At 40.5% G+C, this 18447-nt stretch overlaps 1 protein-coding gene across 2 annotated transcripts in view; it reads left to right on the top strand.

The window, feature by feature from the left end:
* The first annotated feature begins 5128 nt into the window (after positions 1-5128).
* Positions 5129-18447, top strand: part of API5 (apoptosis inhibitor 5) — a 37507-nt gene continuing 24188 nt past the window's right edge. The window contains exon 1 of one of the 2 annotated variants that reach the window (XM_061201605.1): positions 5129-5340. In XM_061201605.1, coding sequence (XP_061057588.1) covers positions 5272-5340 — 69 coding nt within the window. In that variant the 5' untranslated portion in view covers positions 5129-5271. The remainder of the gene's footprint in view (positions 5341-18447) is intronic. The other variant, XM_061201604.1, reaches the window with a different exon arrangement.

The raw sequence follows: 18447 nt of genomic DNA on the forward strand, positions 1-18447 counted from the left end.
CACTGATGAAAGAAATTAAAGATGATACCAACAGATGGAGAGATATACCATGTTCTTGGATTGGAAGAATCAATATTCTGAAAATGACTATACTATCCAAAGCAATCTACAGATACAATGCAATCCCTATCAATGGCATTACCAATGGCATTTTTTATGGAACTAGAACAAAAAATCTTAAAATTTTTATGGAGACACAAAAGACCCCGAATAGCCAAAGCAGTCTTGAGGGAAAAAAACGGAGCTGGAGGAATCAGACTCCCTAACTTCAGACTATACTACAAAGCTACAGTAATCAAGACAATATGGTACTGGCACAAAAACAGAGATATAGATCAATGGAACAGGATAGAAATCCCAGAGCTAAACCCACGCACCTATGGTCAACTAATCTATGACAAAGGAGGCAAGGATATACAATGGAGAAAAGACAGTCTCTTCAATAAGTGGTTTTGGGAAAACTGGACAGCTACATGTAAAAGAATGAAATGAGAGCACTCCCTAACACCATACACAAAAATAAACTCAAAATGGATTAGAGACCTAAATGTAAGACCAGACACTATAAAACTCTTAGAGGAAAACATAAGAAGAATACTCTTTGACATAAATCACAGCAAGATCTTTTTTGATCCACCTCCTAGAGTAATGGAAATAAAAACAAAAATAAACAAATAGGACGTACTGAAACTTAAAAGCTTTTGCAAAGCAAAGGAAACGGCAAGCAAGATGAAAAGACAACCCTCAGAATGGGAGAAAATATTTGCAAACGAATCAATGGACAAAGGATTAATCTCCAAAATATATAAACAGCTCATGCAGCTCAATATTAAAAAAACAAACAACCCAATGAAAAAATGCGCAGAAGACCTAAATAGATATTTCTCCAAAGAAGACATAGAGATGGCCAAGAAGCACATGAAAAGCTGCTCAACATTACTAATTATTAGAGAAATGCAAATCAAAACTACAATGAGGTATCACCTCACACTAGTTAGAATGGGCATCATCAGAAAATCTACAAACAACAATTGCTGGAGAGTGTGTGGAGAAAAGGGAACCCTCTCGCACTGTTGGTGGGAATGTAAATGGATACAGCCACTATGGAGAACAGTATGGAGGTTCCTTAAAAAACTAAAAATAGAATTACCCTATGACCCAGCAATCCCACTACTGGGCATATACCCAGAGAAAACCATAATTCAAAAAGAGTCATGTACTGCAATGTTCATTGCAGCACTATTTACAATAGCCAGGTCATGGAAGCAACCTAAATGCCCATTGACAGACGACTGGATAAAGAAGATGTGGTACATATGTACAATGGAATATTACTCAGTCATAAAAAGGAATGTAATTGGGTCATTTGTAGAGAAATGGATGAATCTAGAGACTGTCGTACAGAGTGAAGTAAGTCAGAAAGAGAAAAACAGATATCGTATACTAACGCATATATGTGGAACCTAGAAAGATGGTATAGATGAATTGGTTTGCAGAGCAGAAATTGAGACACAGATGTAGAGACAATCTTATGGACACCAACGGGGGGAAGCAGTGGTGGGGGGGTGGTTATGTGATGAATTGGGTGATTGGGATTGACATGTATACACTAATATGTATAAAATGGATAACTAATAAGAACCTGCTGTATAAAAACATATATAAAATAAAATTCAGAAAAAAAAAAGATTCCTCTGTGTACAATACTAGGCAGTGCTGTCATGGAAAGATCTATAAAACATATTGTTAAGTAACCAAAGCAAGGCACAGAACAAAATGTGCTGTGTCACTACATATATATATTTTAAACTATGTATTGCATGTAAAGGTCTATAAGTATAAACTATACCAATAGCCATAGTTACCTCTGGGGAAGAGAGGTGTGAAGAGGAACTTTTGGGGTTTATGTGAAATAATTTTGTAGTATTTGAATATATTAATATGATACCATATTATGTCAACTTGTTTAATTAAAGGAAAAAAAATCAAAATTATGAAAAGATACTAAGAGTAGAGTCGACTGAGATCAGAGACAAAGAAACCATTTAGGAAGCTGTGGGCATTGCTCAAATGTGAGGGGATCGGGCCTGAGCTGGGGCAGAGGGGACAATGAGAGAGATAAATGTGATAAATTTAGGGGCTTTCATAGTAAAGAGCATGGGCTTTGGAATTCAGCTGCTAAGACTCAAAGCCCAACTCAGCTATTACCAGCTAAGGGATATTGGGCAAGTTAGTCCACATCTCTGCGTCTCTGCTCATTTGTCAACGGAGATGATAATATTATTTCCTAGCTCACAGAGCTTTCACGAATCAATTTGCGTAAAGTGCTTAGAACTTTGTCATTGCTCAATACACGTTGGTTATCATTCTTATGACTCCTCTTATTATTACCATCATCATCATTATCATCAGCGTTGTCATCAATATTACCATCATTAGGACCAAATCTAGTCCCTGAGCTTGGATGACCAGTTGGAAATAGAGAAAAATATATAATTTGAATTGAAGCATTTTCCAGGACTAAGAATCAGAGAAGAATAAGGAAACCAAAAAGAGTTCACAAGGCTGATTACCGTGGTTAACTAATGGATGGCAACAGAAAGGGAAGGATATAGTGCTGAGTGAAACTGCCTGGCAAGTTGGTTAAGGATTAGGTTTGAAGGACCTTGTATGATTAAGTCTGTTTTAAAACAGAAAAACACTGGTTGAGTCTTTTATCCCTTTGAAGTTTATGTTTAAAAAATCAGATATATTAAATTTTAGAGACATATATATCATATGTCTATAATAGCTTATTCTCTTTTTTAAAATTTTACTTATTTAATTTATTTATTTTTGGCTGCGTTGGTCTTCCTTGCTGCACGCGGGCTTTCTCTAGTTGTGGCGGTGCACGTGCTTCTCATTGTGGTGGCTCCTCTTGTTGCCAAGCACAGGCCCTAGAGTGCACGGGCTTCAGTAGTTGCGGCGCACGGGCTTAGTAGTTGTGGCTTGCGGGCTCTAGAGCACAGGCTCAGTAGTTGTGGAGCATGGGCTTAGTTGCTCCGCGGTATGTGGGATCTTCCTGGACCAGGGCTCGAACCCGTGTCCCCTGCATTGGCAGGCGGATTCTTAACCACTGTGCCACCAGGGAAGTCCCTATAATAGCTTATTCTTTTGCAGTGAATTATTAAGCCAAAGCAACAATCCCCTTGAAAAAACACAGCCTCACTTCCTGCCCCAGATCACTTCCCCATTTTTACACATACACCCAACACTTCATTGAATACCTAACTTAGGGGATGTGATCCAAATACACCTTTGTTATTTGTCTTTGTCTTTGTTATTTGTCTTTCACTATCTCTTTAAAATTTATTGAGGTAGAGGAATCTCATTCGGATTCTAGAGAGAAATTTTGGCAGATCCATAACTTTTCTGCTTGCTCTCAGTTAAAAAATAGTCCTCAATTCAGAAATTAAAATGTCCATTCTCACATGTGAACCCAAACTCTAAACTTGAGTTACAATCATATCTTCTCTGCTCCAGCTGGGACCTGCTTCCCATCCTGCCTTTCTGCTCTTTATTCCCCACCACATCTGGTAGGCAGTTTCTAAGCCCTCCTGGGCATATGTTTTGAGACGGGGATGTAAGAAGAGAGGATACGTTAGTACATGTGCAGTACTACATGCCTTCTCAGGTTGGTAGAGACTAGGCCTTTTCCATAGGCCACTCTGTGGGATCTTCAGAGGTCACCCCCAACTGTGACCCCCATGAAGTGCTCATGTGCTGCCCTCAATCACCACGCAGTTTCTGTTGCCACTGATTCTTTTCATGGGGGATTTCTCATGCTCAGACAGATGCCCCCTGAAGCAGGACTCAGAATGGATCCAGAATCTCTCCCTCTCTCTCTCTTTTACATGGCCCATCTCTGGTACAAGGGAATCCCTCTGACCCCCTTGTTTCCAGGAAAAGTCTGGGATGGCAGGTAGATCCCAACATGGCCACCTCCACTCTGCTGCCACAGATAACTCAAGCTTTTTCAGGCATACGTCAGGCACCAGCCCTTCGTGTCTTCCAACTACAGGGATTACATTTCAGGCTCCTCAGTATGGTCCCAGGCTTGAGGGAAGGAGGTCGCAATTGTCCCAAGCTGCTCACAAGCACAAGATCTCTCTCCAAAAACACCCTCACCAATTCCTCTCCTTCTACTCCCTAATTTTTTTAATACCCTTAATCTAAACGAGGAGTACAAGACCCAAGGAACTGGTTTGTAAGGATTGCCTGCATATATTCTGCACTAGTGAATCTGGCTTTGAAATTTACCATCTATTACAGCTGATGTTTCAATCTTGACGTTTCAGTATTAACACACATGCACATAACTTTGTTTTGTATGCTTTTGGGGTTTTTTTAAATAATAAAAATGTAATCTTTTTATACCTGTTTTGCAACTTCCATTTTTTTCATCTAAACTTGTATCTTGCAGACTCTTATCAGTAAGTATATATGGTTTCAGTTATTTATTACCCTCTTGGTTATTAGACACAATCAGGTGTCCCAAACTCTACTCTGGCAGCAAGCAAAGATAAACAAACTTTTCTAGTGGGGCAAATTTCACTCCTAGACCTGTTTAGCCTGGTAGACAGAAGTTTTTTTGTTTTTTGGGTTTTTCTGTTTTGTTTGGACGTTGAGTTTTGTTTGTTTGTTTGTTTGTTTTAATGACAACTGAGTGATTTTTGCTCAAAAAAAAACAAAACCCAAAATAAAAAATAATAAAAGCAACACTGAACCAATTGCCACCGATTTGTGTTACCTTCCTTGAGTCAGTTGTAAATGGAGTTTACGACTTCCCATACAACTTGCACTCTCACTCCTCATTCTGTTTTTCTCCCCATAAAATCACTTTTCTGGCCAACGTGAGGTCTTTTAAGGGCAGAAACGCAATTAGCTTTGTATTTTCCTCCAACCCGCACCAAGAGCTCCTAGCCAGGCACAGTCCTTCCAAAAAAAAAAAGCATGAGCTAATTCAATCGTCCTTGCCGCTTTTTGCACTTCCCACCGCTAGAGGGCAATAAAACACCAGGTGGCGCATTGGCAGTCAATGAAGGCCGCTCTCGACGCGCACGTCTTTACGTGGACGTTGGGGGAGGAGCTGGCCCGTGCGCGGTGACTGGCGGCTGCACTGGCGGCAGCTGGAGCTGTAACAGTGCGGGTCGCAGGCTTGGAGAACTTCAGAGGCGGCGGTGGCGCCGGCGACGACGACAGCAGGAGCGGGCCCTGGGCTTGTCGTTCACCATGCCGACCGTAGAGGAGCTTTACCGCAACTATGGCATCTTAGCTGATGCCACGGAGCAAGTGGGCCAAGTGAGTTCCCTAGCGGCCTGCGGGGCCCGGCGCTCTGCGGCCTTTCGAAAGCGCTCCCCGGGCCGGCGCGGGCTACTGCTTCGCCCTCCCGCGGGCTCCCAGCCGCCCCGGCTGTTTCGTCGGGGTGGGCCCCTCGCCGGGAGTGCAGACTCGGGCTTCACCAGGGAGAGCGCGGTCCCCGGGTTCCAGGCTCCTCTGCCTCCCTGGATTAGCCTTTTCTCACCGTGGCGTTTCCTAACAGCCTCTTCAGCACCCCCCGCCTCCCCGCCGCGTTCAGTCTCTTTCCGAGCCTTGTCCTCCAAATTCCATTGAAGTTTTTCTCCTTTTCGGTGGCGCTCAGTCCCTTGGAAGATTAGATTGAGAGTCCTCGAGAGATCAAAAATGTCTTTCTTGAGGTAAAAATCTGCAATTAATTTAGGGAGAGAGTTTGAGAGACAGAAGTTTGTGAAATACAGAAAGGCCCTTTCGTCCAGACTTTAACGAGGGCTTATGATTTCATTATTCAGTACATTTTTTGAGCTCCTGTCATGGACCAGGCTCTGCGCCGGGCACTGGAGGTGCGAGACAGAAAAACACATGCTCTCCCAGAAAGCACCTTTAGTGAGGGAGACTAGTGATAAATAAGAAAGAGAGATGCTTTTCCCCCTCCCCCCAATGAAGAGTGTCGTGAAGAAAATATAACAGGGCCGTGGGGAGATTGGGGAAGAGTGCAGCTTTAAATAGAGTTGTCTGGCAGGTGTTCAGCAGTGTTGAATTGGCTCTACGAGCCATTGCTTCTTTGTGAGTTTTCAAGTACTGGAGTCCTTTGAAGTTGAGGAGTTGACGAGTGGTTGTGTGTTTTCTTGGGAAAAGAACCAGGCTCTCCCCGCGGTAATCTTGATCATTGTTGCTGGAAATCCCATGCTGTATCTTTTCAGTGCCTAGAACGTCATGGGATTCTTCTGCTTACCCATCTCTTGGAGTAGTGAGTGGGAGATCCTAGAGTCTGATAACATTAGCAAAGCTGTGGCTTTACCTCTCCCATCCCCTCTTCCAGACGTTCAGGTAGAACCTTTCTGAGCCGAACAAAAAAAAAATTTTGATGTTGGGACCTTATTTTACCTTAATCTAGAATTGTGAATATACCATTTTCAGGTATCAGTTGGTTTTCCTTCCCTGCACGTTTCCATTTTAGTAGGAAATTTTGACATCATCAATGAGAAATATATACCGATAGTCAGTCTGTTGTAGATGTATATAGGGTGTGTGTGTTAAGTTGGCTGTGAAGGAGACGTTTTCTGCCGATTAAGGCAAGGTGGGAAAAACTTATGGTCACTCAGTTTGAGTTTGTTGTCTTTGTTCCTAGAGAGAACTAGTAGTGAAGATAGTCTCATTCATTATGACTGAGTTGGGGGAGATTGTAGCCAATTGTTCTCCCTAAAATTGACTTTGTTGCACATCAGCAGAGGGGATGGAATAAAAGGTACAACAGTGATTCTCAAGTCAGTTTGTATATGGTGCTGTCCCAAAGAGGTGATTCAGGAATCTTCTAGGGAACCTTTGAAACTGTATACAGAGTGCTGTCCCATAACCCCACCCTCATTTTTTGCTGGAGTAGGATAAAGGTTGACAGCCACCTACTTACAGTATGTTAGAGCAAATAGAAGCCAAACTGGAGTTTTTATATTCTATGAATAATGGAGAGTTGCTCGCATTTCCTTCTTATGTTGTCTTTAATTATAAATACCAGTTTAGATTGAGAGTTCTGCCTCAAGAGGTCAGTAGTGTTTTTCAAGGCAAAAATCTGCTTTTAATTTAGGAAGAGTGCTTAGGAGACAGAGTTTTCTGAAAAACAGGAGGGACCCTTTCATGCAGCCTTTCATGAGGACCCACAATTTCATTTATTCAGTATATTTTTTTTAGTGCCTACCATGTACCAGACTGTGTGCTGGGCAGTAAAATTTTAGCACGGTTCCCTTAGGTGATGGGAGATCAGTACCTTCATGACACTGTAATGACAACTGTCAAGCAACTAAATAAGGAAAAAAGATCTTTGGGTGATGAAAGGTTGTGATTTGCTCAGCCTCAAACAGTGAATTCTGGGAGAACTGAAGCTGGACTAAACCGTAATGCCAACTAATTCTGCTCTATTGTGTAATACTTCTTTCCTTTTAGAGAAAATTCCTAAAACTGCTCACCCAGAAAGGTGTATTGAGCTTCAAGATACTGCATGTGAATTTAATTAACAAAAGCAAGAGCCAACTTAACGGAAGGGACACCATTCACGTTTTTTTAAGGAGAGAAAAAAATATTTACATTCTTAGTGTAGCACAGCCACATTTTCATGTCACCTTGTAAGATTTACAGTCAAGACTTTAAATTTCCTGGCGGGTACCTATCTGGACACTTCTGAAACCATATTTGAGTTTCTTAGTCTAGAACTTCCTTCTAACTTTATTTTGATTTTCACCCTTTTTAAAAGAGGTGAGTACCGCAGTTGCTGCTCACGGAGCCACCACTGAGGGGAGTGCCCTCTCTGCTACTGTCGGTACTCCTTTTAGAGTGTGCTCTCTAAATATATCAGGAAAACACAAGTCCTCCGAGGTTTTATCAGCTGCCTTGCCTCAAACAGACCAGATCTTTCTCTTTTGGAACCTCCTTGGCACTGTGCATTCATTTATAGAACTTCAAGTTTGTATTTTATTTCATGTGAGGACTTTTCCTATTCCCTTACTAAATTGTGAAGTCTTACTAAATTGTGAAGTCTTATTCCCTTACTAAATTTCTTATTCCCTTGCTTAATTGTAAAGGTTAAGGCTTAAATTCTTTTATTTTTTTTTCTTTCTCTCCTTGTATTATACCCTGCCCTTCAGTAGATATTTGAAGAAATATATTCAAAGAAGAAACAGATATGTACATAAATACACAAAACTCTTGTTTTCAGGGATTATCTCTTTTGAATGAAGAAAGGAACTTTATACATACACATGCACACACACATATATTTAAACCACAAGCATGTATTTTCTAATAAGCAAATAGCAGGTCATAAATTCTAAGTGAAGCATTGTTTAATACCTCAAAACCTTCCAGTCCCTCTGTCATCTTTCCTCTTGTAGCTCCTGTGTTCCACCTACTTATTCAGCCTCCCTTTCCCCCACTCTGCCTCTGCTACTCCTTAGTCAAGTCTCCTTCCTTTGCTGTGTGTTCTTATACCTCCCTAACCCCCTTTTCCGCTGTGCTCTACCCAGGGCTCCCAACAGGCCATAATAGAGCAAACTGTGGCCCACCATTAACTTAAATTTTGTCTCAAATTTTTATGAACGTACGTAATTTTAAAATGTAAATATTTAATTTTATCTTACGTAGTCAAAAATATTAAGGAATTTTGACAATTAGGCTGATCTAAGATTCTGTCAATATAATGCCTAAACGTGGATTTCTCCTGTGTCTTTTTTTTTTTTAACATCTTTATTGGAGTATAATTGCTTTACAATGGTGTATTAGTTTCTGTTTTATAACAAAGTGTATCAGTTATACATATACATATATCCCCATATCTCTTCCCTCTTGCGTCTCCCTCCCTCCCACCCTCCCTATCCCACCCCTCTAGGTGGTCACAAAGCACCTAGCTGATCTCCCTGTGCTATGTGGCTACTCCCCACTAGCTATTTTACATTTGGTAGTGTATATATGTCCCTGCCACTCTCTCACTTTGTCCCAGCTTACCCTTCCCCCTCCCCATATCCTCAAGTCCATTCTCTAGTAGGTCTGCGTCTTTATTCCCGTCTTGCCCCTAGGTTCTTCATGACCATTTTTTTTTTCCCTCAGAGTCCATATATATGTGTTAGCATACGGTATTTGTTTTTCTCTTTCTGACTTCACTCTGTATGACACACTCTAGGTCCATCCACCTCACTACAAATAACTCAGTTTTGTTTCTTTTTATGGCTGAGTAATATCCCATTGTATATATGTGCCACATCTTCTTTATCCATTCATCTCTCGATGGACACTTAGGTTGCTTCCATGTCCTGGCTATTGTAAATAGAGCTGCAGTGAACATTGCGGTACATGACTCTTTTTGAATTATGGCTTTCTCAGGGTATATGCCCAGTAGTGGGATTGCTGGGTCGTATGGTAGTTCTATTTTTAGTTTTTTAAGGAACCTCCATACTGTTCTCCATAGTGGCTGTATCAATTTACATTCCCACCAACAGTGCAAGAGGGTTCTCTTTTCTCCACACCCTCTCCAGCATTATTGTTCGTAGATTTTTTGATGATGGCCATTCTGACTGGTGTGAGATGATATCTCTTAGTAGTTTTGATTTGCATTTCTCTAATGATTAGTGATGTTGAGCATTCTTTCATGTGTTTGTTGGCAATCTGTATATCTTCTTTGGAGAAATGTCTATTTAGGTCTTCTGCCCATTTTTGGATTGGGCTGTTTGTTTTTTTGATGTTGAGCTGCATGAGCTGCTTATAAATTTTGGAGATGAATCCTTTCTCAGTTGCTTCATTTGCAAATATTTTCTCCCATTCTGAGGGTTGTCTTTTCGTCTTGTTTATGGTTTCCTTTGCTGTGCAAAAGCTTTTAAGTTTCATTAGGTCCCATTTGTTTATTTTTGTTTTTATTTCCATTTCTGTAGGAGGTGGATCAAAGAGGATCTTGCTGTGATTTATGTCATAGAGTGTTCTGCCTATGTTTTCCTCTAAGAGTTTGATAGTGTCTGGCCTTACATTTAGGTCTTTAATCCATTTTGAGTTTATTTTTGTGTATAGTGTTAGGGAGTGTTCTAATTTCATTGTTTTACATGTAGCTGTCCAGTTTTCCCAGCACCACTTATAGAAGAGGCTGTTTTTTCTCCACTGGATATTCTTGCCTCCTTTTCAAAGATAAGGGGACCATATGTGTGTGGGTTTGTCTCTGGGCTTTCTATCCTGTTCCATTATTCTGTATTTCTGTTTTTGTGCCAGTACCATACTGTCTTGATTACTGTCACTTTGTAGTATAGTCTGAATCAGGGAGCCTGATTCCTCCAGCTCCATTTTTCTTTCTCAAGATTGCTTTGGCTATTCGGGGTCTTTGTGTTTCCATACAAATTGTGAGATTTTTTGTTCTAGTTCTGTGAAAAATGCCATTGGTAGTTTGATAGGGATTGCATTGAATCTGTAGATTGCTTTGGGTAGTATAGTCATTTTCACAATGTTGATTCTTCCAATCCAAGGACATGGTATATCTCTCCATGTATTTGTATCATCTTTAATTTCTTTCATCAGTGTCTTATAATTTTTTGCATACAGGTCTTTTGTCTCCTTAAGTAGGTTTATTCCTAGATATTTTATTCTTTTTGTTGCAGTGGTAAATGGGAGTGTTTTCTTAATTTCACTTTCAGATTTTTCATCATTAGTGTATAGGAATGCAAGAGATTTCTGTGCCTTAATTTTGTATCCTGCTACTTTACCAGATTCATTGATTAGCTCTAGTAGTTTTCTGGTAGCATCTTTAGGATTCTCTATGTATAGTATCATGTCATCTGCAAACAGTGACAGCTTTACTTCCTCTTTTCCGATTTGGATTCCTTTTATTTCTTTTTCTTCTCTGATTGCTGTGGCTAAAAGTTCCAAAACTATGTTGAATAATAGTGGTGAGAGTGGGCGACCTTGTCTTGTTCCTGATCTTAGTGGAAATGGTTTCAGTTTTTCACCATTGAGGATGATGTTGGTGTGGGTTTGTCATATATGGCCTTTACTATGTTGAGGTAAGTTCCCTCTATGCCTACTTTTTGGAGGGTTTTTATCATAAATGGGTGTTGAATTTTGTTGAAAGCTTTCTCTGCATCTATTGAGATGATCATATGGTTTTTCTCCTTCAATTTGTTAATATGGTGTATCACATTGATTGATTTGCATATATTGAAGAATCCTTGCTTTCCTGGGATAAACCCCACTTGATCATGGTGTATGATCCTTTTAATGTGCTGTTGGATTCTGTTTGCCAGAATTTTGTTGATGATTTTTGCATCTATGTTCATCCGTGATATTGGCCTGTAGTGTTCTTTCTTTGTGACATCTTTGTCTGGTTTTGGTATCAGGGTGATGGTGGCCTCGTAGAGTGAGTTTGGGAGTGTTCCTCTCTCTGCTATATTTTGGAAGAGTTTGAGAAGAATAGGTGTTAGCTCTTCTCTAAATGTTTGATAGAATTTGCCTGTGAAGCCATCTGGTCCTGGGCTTTTGTGTGTTGGAAGATTTTTAATCACAGTTTCAATTTCAGTGCTTGTGATTGGTCTGTTCATATTTTCTATTTCTTCCTGGTTCAGTCTCGGAAGGTTGTGCATTTCTAAGAATTTGTCCATTTCTTCCAGGTTGTCCATTTTATTGGCATATAGTTGCTTGTAGTAATATCTCATGATCCTTTGTATTTCTGCCGTGTCAGTGGTTACTTCTCCTTTTTCATTTCTAATTCTATTGATTTGAGTCTTCTCCCTTTTTTTCTTGATGAGTCTGGCTAACGGTTTATCAATTTTGTTTATCTTCTCAAAGAACCAGCTTTTAGTTTTATTGATCTTTGCTATTGTTTCCTTCATTTCTTTTCCATTTATTTCTGATCTGATCTTTATGATTTCTTTCCTTCTGCTAACTTTGGGGCTTTTTTGTTCTTCTTTCTTTAATTGCTTTAGGTGTAAGGTTAGGTTGTTTATTTGAGATGTTTGTTGTTTCTTAAGGTAGGATTGTATTGCTATAAACTTCCCTCCTAGAACTGCTTTTGCTGCATCCCATAGGTTTTGGGTCATCGTGTTTTCAGTGTCATTTGTTTCTAGGTATTTTTTTATCTCCTCTTTGATTTCTTCAGTGATCTCTTGGTTATTAAGTAGTTTATTGTTTAGCCTCCATGTGTTTGTATTTTTTACAGGTTTTTTCCTGTAATTGACACCTTGTCTCATGGCGTTGTGGTCAGAAAAGATACTTGATACGACTTCAATTTTCTTAAATTTACCATGGCTTGATTTGTGACCCAAGATACGATCTATCCTGGAGAATGTTCCATGAGCACTTGAGAAGAAAGTGTATTCTGTTGCTTTTGGATGGAATGTCCTTTAAATATCAATTAAGTCCATCTTGTTTAATGTATCATTTAAAGCTTGTGTTTCTTTATTTATTTTCACTTTGAATCTGTCCATTGGTGAAAGTGGGGTGTTAAAGTCCCCTACAATGATTGTGTTACTGTCGATTTCCCCTTTTATGGCTGTTAGTATTTGCCTTATGTATTGAGGTGCTCCTATGTTGGGTGCATAAATATTTACAACTGTTACATATTTTTCTTGGATTGATCCCTTGATCATTATGTAGTGTCCTTCTTTCTCTCCTGTAATAGTCTTTGTTTTAAAGTATTTTGTCTGATATGAGAATTGCTACTCCATCTTTCTTTTGATTTCCATTTGCATGGAATATCTTTTTCCATCCCCTCACTTTCAGTCTGTATGTGTCCCTAGGTCTGAAGTGGGTCTCTTGTAGACAGCATATAGACAGGTCTTGTTTTTGTATCCATTCAGGCAGTCTGTGTCTTTTGGTTGGAGTATTTAATCCATTTACATTTAAGGTAATTATCAATATGTATGTTCCTATTACCATATTCTTAATTGTTTTGGGTTTGTTATTGTAAGTCTTTTCCTTTGCGTTTCCTGCCTAGAGAAATTCCTTTAACATTTGTTGTAGAGCTGGTTTGGTGGTGCTGAATTCTCTTAGCTTTTGCTTGTCTGTAAAAGTTTTAATTTCTCCATCAAATCTGAATGAGATCCTTGCTGGGTAGAGTGACCTTGGTTGTAGGTTTTTCCCCTTCATCACTTTAAATATGTCCTGCCACTCCCTAATGGCTTGGAGAGTTTCTGCTGAAAGATCAGCTCTTAACCTTATGGGGATTCCCTTGTATGTTATTTGTTGTTTCTCCCTTGCTGCTTTTAATATTTTTTCTTTGTATTTAATTTTTGATAGTTTGATTAATATGTGTCTTGGCGTGTTTCTCCTTGGATTTATCCTGTATGGGACTCTCTGTGCTTCCTGTACTTGATTAACTCTTTCCTTTCCCATATTAGGGAAGTTTTCAACTATAATGTTTTCAAATATTTTCTCAGTCCCTTTGTTTTTCTCTTCTTCTGGGACCCCTATAATTCGAATGTTGCTATGTTTAATGTTGTCCCAGAGATCTCTGAGACTCTCCTCAATTCTTTTCTTTCTTTTTTCTTTATTCTGCTCTGCAGTAGTTATTTCCACTATTTTATCTTCCAGGTCACTTATCCGTTCTTCTGCCTCAGTTATTCTGCTATTGATCCCTTCTAGAGAATTTTTAATTTCATTTATTGTGTTGTCCATCACTGTTTGTTTGCTCTTTAGTTCTTCTAGGTCCTTGTGAAACGTTTCTTGTATTTTCTCCATTCTATTTCCAAGATTTTAGATCATCTTTACTATCATTATTCTGAATTCTTTTTCAGGTAGACTGCCTATTTCCTCTTCATTTGTTTGTTCTGGTGGGTTTTTACCTTGCTCCTTCATCTGCTGTGTGTTTGTCTGTCTTCTCATTTTGCTTAACTTACTGTGTTTGGGGTCTCCTTTGCACAGACTGCAGGTTTGTAGTTCCCGTTGTTTTTGGTATCGCCCCCAGTGGCTAGGTTTGGTTCAGTGGGTTGTGTAGGCTTCCTGGTGGAGGGGACTCGTGCCTGTGTTCTGGTGGATGAGGCTGGATCTTGTCTTTCTGGTGGGCAGGTCCACGTCTGGTGGTGTGTTTTGGGTTTTCTGTGGCCTTATTATGATTTTAGGCAGCCTCTCTGCTAATGGATGGGCTTGTGTTCCTGTCTTGCTAGTTGTTTGGCATAGGGTGTCCAGCACTGGAGCTTGCTGGTCGTTGAGTGGAGCTGGGTCTTGCCATTGAGATGGAAATCTCTGGGAGATTTTCGCCGTTTGATATTACATGGAGCTGGGAGGTCTCTTGTGGACCAATGTCCTGAACTTGGCTGTCCCACCTCAGAGGCACAGCCCTGATGCCTGGCTGGAGCACCAAGAGCCTTACATCCTCACGGCTCAGAATAAAAGGGAGAGAAAAAAAAAAAAAAAAGAAGATAAAGTAAAATAAAATAAAGTTATTAAAATAAAAAGTAATCATTAAAAAAAATTTTTTTAAGTAATAAAGAAAGAAGAGAGCAACCAAACGAAAAAACAAATTCACAAATGATAACAAGCACTAAAAACTATACTAAAAAAACCCCACAAAAAAGGAACAGACAGAACCCTAGGACAAATGGTAAAAGCAAAGCTATACAGACAAAATCACACACAGAAGCATACACATACACATTCACAAAAAAAGAAAAAGGGAAAAAAATATATGTATTGTTGCTCCCAAAGTCCACTTCCTCAATTTGGGATGATTCGTTGTCTATTCAGGTATTCCACAGATGCAGGGTACATCAAGTTGACTGTGGAGATTTAGTCCGCTGCTCCTGAGGCTGCTGGGAGAAACTTCTCTTTCTCTTCTTTGTTCGCACAGCTCCTGGGGTTCAGCTTTGGATTTGGCCCTGCCTCTGCGTGTAGGTCGCCTGAGGGCGTCTCTTTCCGCCCAGACAGGAGCAGCTGATTCAGAGGCTCTGGCTCACTCAGGCCGGTGGGAGGGAGGGGTACGGAGTTCAGGGCAGCCTGCGGTGGCAGAGGCCAGCGTGACGTTGCACCAGCCTGAGGTTTGCCGTGTGTTCTCCCGGGGAAGTTGTCCCTGGATCACGGGCCCTTGGCAGTGGCGGGCTGCACAGGCTCCCGGGAGGGGAGGTGTGGAGAGTGACCTGTGCTTGCACACAGGCTTCTTGGTGGCGGCAGCAGCAGCCTTAGTGTCTCATGCCCGTCTCTGGGGTCCACGCTGATAGCCGCGGCTCGCGCCCGTCTCTGGAGCTCCTTTAAGCGGCACTCTCAATCCCCTCTCTTCGCGCACCAGGAAACAAAGAGGCAAGAAAAAGTCTCTAGCCTCTTCGGCAGCTCCAGACTTTTTCCTGGACTCCCTCCCGATTACCTGTGGCGCACTAGCCCCTTCAGGGTGTGTTCACGCTGCCAACCCCAGTCCTCTCCCTGGGATCTGACCTCTGAAGCCCGAGCCTCAGCTCCCAACTCCAACCATCCCGGCGGGTGAGCAGACAAGCCTCTCGGGCTGGTGAGTGCTGGTCGGCAGCGATCCTCTGTGCGGGAATCTCTCCGCTTTGCCCTCCGCACCCTGTTGCTGTGCTCTCCCCCGTGGCTCCGAAGCTTACCCCCTCCACCACCCGCAGTCTCCACCCGCGAAGGGGCTTCCTAGTGTGTGGAAACCTTTCCTCCTTCACAGCTCCCTCGCACTGGTGCAGGTCCCGTCCCTATTCTTTTGTCTCTGTTTTTTCTTTTTTCTTTTGCCCTACCCAGGTACGTGGGGAGTTTCTTGCCTTTTGGGAGGTCTGAGGTCTTCTGCCATCGTTCAGTAGGTGTTCTGTAGGAGTTGTTCCACATGTAGATGTATTTCTGATGTATTTCTGGGGAGGAAGGTGATCTCCGCGTCTTACTCTTCCGCCATCTTGAAGCTCCTCCTTCCTCCTGTGTTCTCTTACACAGGAGTATATTGGCTCCTAAGTGTGGAAGAGTATAAGCTTTGCTGACTTATATTTCATGAAATAGCATTCTTTTGGTACTTTTTTTGGTATGCTTAAGCTAAAATCACAGACCAACCAAGTTCATAATCACTCAAAAATAATGTAGAAGTGTTAACAGTTTAACACTTGTATTAGATTCAAACTAAGTTTATTAATTGAGCCTGAGGGAGGAAGTAGTATAGCTTAGCTTATCCATTTTCTTTTTATGTCATACTTGAGAAATTTGTTGAAACTACATCCTTTTTTCTCTAAAATAATGCTTTATTTCATAAAGGCTGCATCCTGGACCCAAACGTGGCTTACCCGGCACGTCAGTGACCACTTATGCATATCGGTTGTGATTTGACAATCATAATTGCAAGGTTTTACTTTTAGAATGTGTCTGCCAAATGTGGATCAAATTGTAACTGACTTTTTTACTTGAAAATATCTTAGAGATTTCTTTAAAGTTTCCTCCTTTAATTAGAAATTAAAATCACACATAAATACACAGCTTTAGAAATCCATTAAAAGTATTTACAATTAAAGCTTCTTATTAAGATCATTAATTTATCTCGCTAAAATATAAATACAACTGTTGGAAAAGCAAAGATACACAGTGCTGTGTAGTATTTGAAACATTTTCTTATGGTTACATTCCTACCTGTTACTAAATCACTATGATCACTGCAAATATCACTTATATCTTGTTTCCTACTTTGAAAAGCAGAGGTAGTAATTACTTTAGGGAGATTTCTGTTAAAAAGTCCTGTCCCTGTACTACAGTTAAAAGACAAATAATTCAAAAAGCTGGCAAGGAAGAATATAATTGTATTTTGCATTTCATAAAGGATAATTAGTTGAAGTCTATTAGTAATGTCTGAAATTATTTGATAGAACTGATGCTTATTAATGGTAAAAACTTTGATTTCTATTATGATTATGTTAAAATGTCTTAACTTTCCAAAGGTCTTGCTGTTTAGTATACTACATTTCAATTTATATGCCTGTGTGGTGACTGTATTTAGGACTCAGATTTTACCTTTGACAGTCCTCAATCTGGCAAGCTTTTCTTTCCTCCTTTGTTAATTAAGATCTCAGGACACTAATTTGAAAGACTCCAATTAAAGAAGCTTGGTATTAGGCACAGATCTCGACTTAAAAGCCCATCAGAACTATGTTCAGGTCCTGGATCTGCTACTTAACTAACTATATGTGGTTCTGGACAAATTATTTCACTTCTCTAAGCCTTGGTTTTCTCATCTGAAAAACAAGGATAGTAACACCTAACTCAGGATTATTGTGAGGCACGTACAGAAGGCATTCCACAGTTCCATGTAGGCTTTCAGTAAGTGTTGCTAATAATCCCTTTTTATTCTATTCCACATTTTTTTCCCTTGGTAGGGGGATGGGTTGTTTTAAGCAGGGATCGTTCATTTAATTTTAGACAGTGAATTTTAGACAATTCAAAGGGGTTTATAAGTAAAGTCTGAAGTTTGAGTTAAAGGAAATTGGATTGTGATACTCTGCAAAAACTAAGGATGTCAGACTGCTCAATACTTCAATTTTATGAAGTCTACTAGAAGCTATGAAGCAAGCCACAGGAGTGTACATTGGTAGAGAAGTCAGCCATGATTTTTTCGAACCTTTGCACTAAAAAGTGTATAATACACTTTTTTAAATATAAACTTATTTATTTTTGGCTGCACTGGGTCTTCGTTGCTGCATGTGGGCTTTCTCTAGTTGCGGCAAGTGGGGGCTGCTCTTCGTTGTGGTGCGCGGGCTTCTCATTGCCGTGGCTTCTCTTGTTGCAGAGCACGGGCTCTAGGCGCGCGGGCTTCAGTAGTTGTGGCTTGTGGGCTCAGTAGTTGTGGCTTGTGGGCTCTAGAGCGCAGGCTCAGTAGTTGTGGTGCACGAGCTTAGTTGCTCCGCAGCATGTGGGATCTTCTCGGCCCAGGGCTCGAATCCATGTCCCCTGCATTGGCAGGTGGATTCTTAACCAGTGCACCACCAGGGAAGCCCAAAAGTGTATAATACACTTTTGAAGTAGTAACTCCTGAAGACTGATTTTGTGTCTGCATTTCATGAGGAAGCTAACCTTATTCACAGAAATTTCTGTTATTTAGGGGGTGGTATTAATGTTTAAGATAGTAGAAGGAGTTGTCATTAATCAGTTTGATGGAATTTGTTTATTAGAACTAATTTTTAGAATTTGTGTTTTTAGATAGGTTGGCAATCTATGAACTTTTAAAGTAATCTAGTAATTATGCAGATTATATTAAAATGTGTACCTTTAGAAGATCTGATTGTGATCATAGCCCTTTGATACATGGAGCACTTTATTTCTGATTATTTTTTAATGTCCTTGGGACTTCCCTGGTGGTCCAGCGGTCAAGGCTTTGAGCTTCCACTGCAAGGGGCACGGGTTCGATCCCTGGTTGGGGAACTAAGATCTTGCATGCCTTGTAGGGCGGCCAAAAATAATGATAATAAT

This window comes from Eubalaena glacialis, chromosome 10, assembly GCF_028564815.1.
Source record: "Eubalaena glacialis isolate mEubGla1 chromosome 10, mEubGla1.1.hap2.+ XY, whole genome shotgun sequence".
Lineage (NCBI taxonomy): Eukaryota > Metazoa > Chordata > Mammalia > Artiodactyla > Balaenidae > Eubalaena > Eubalaena glacialis.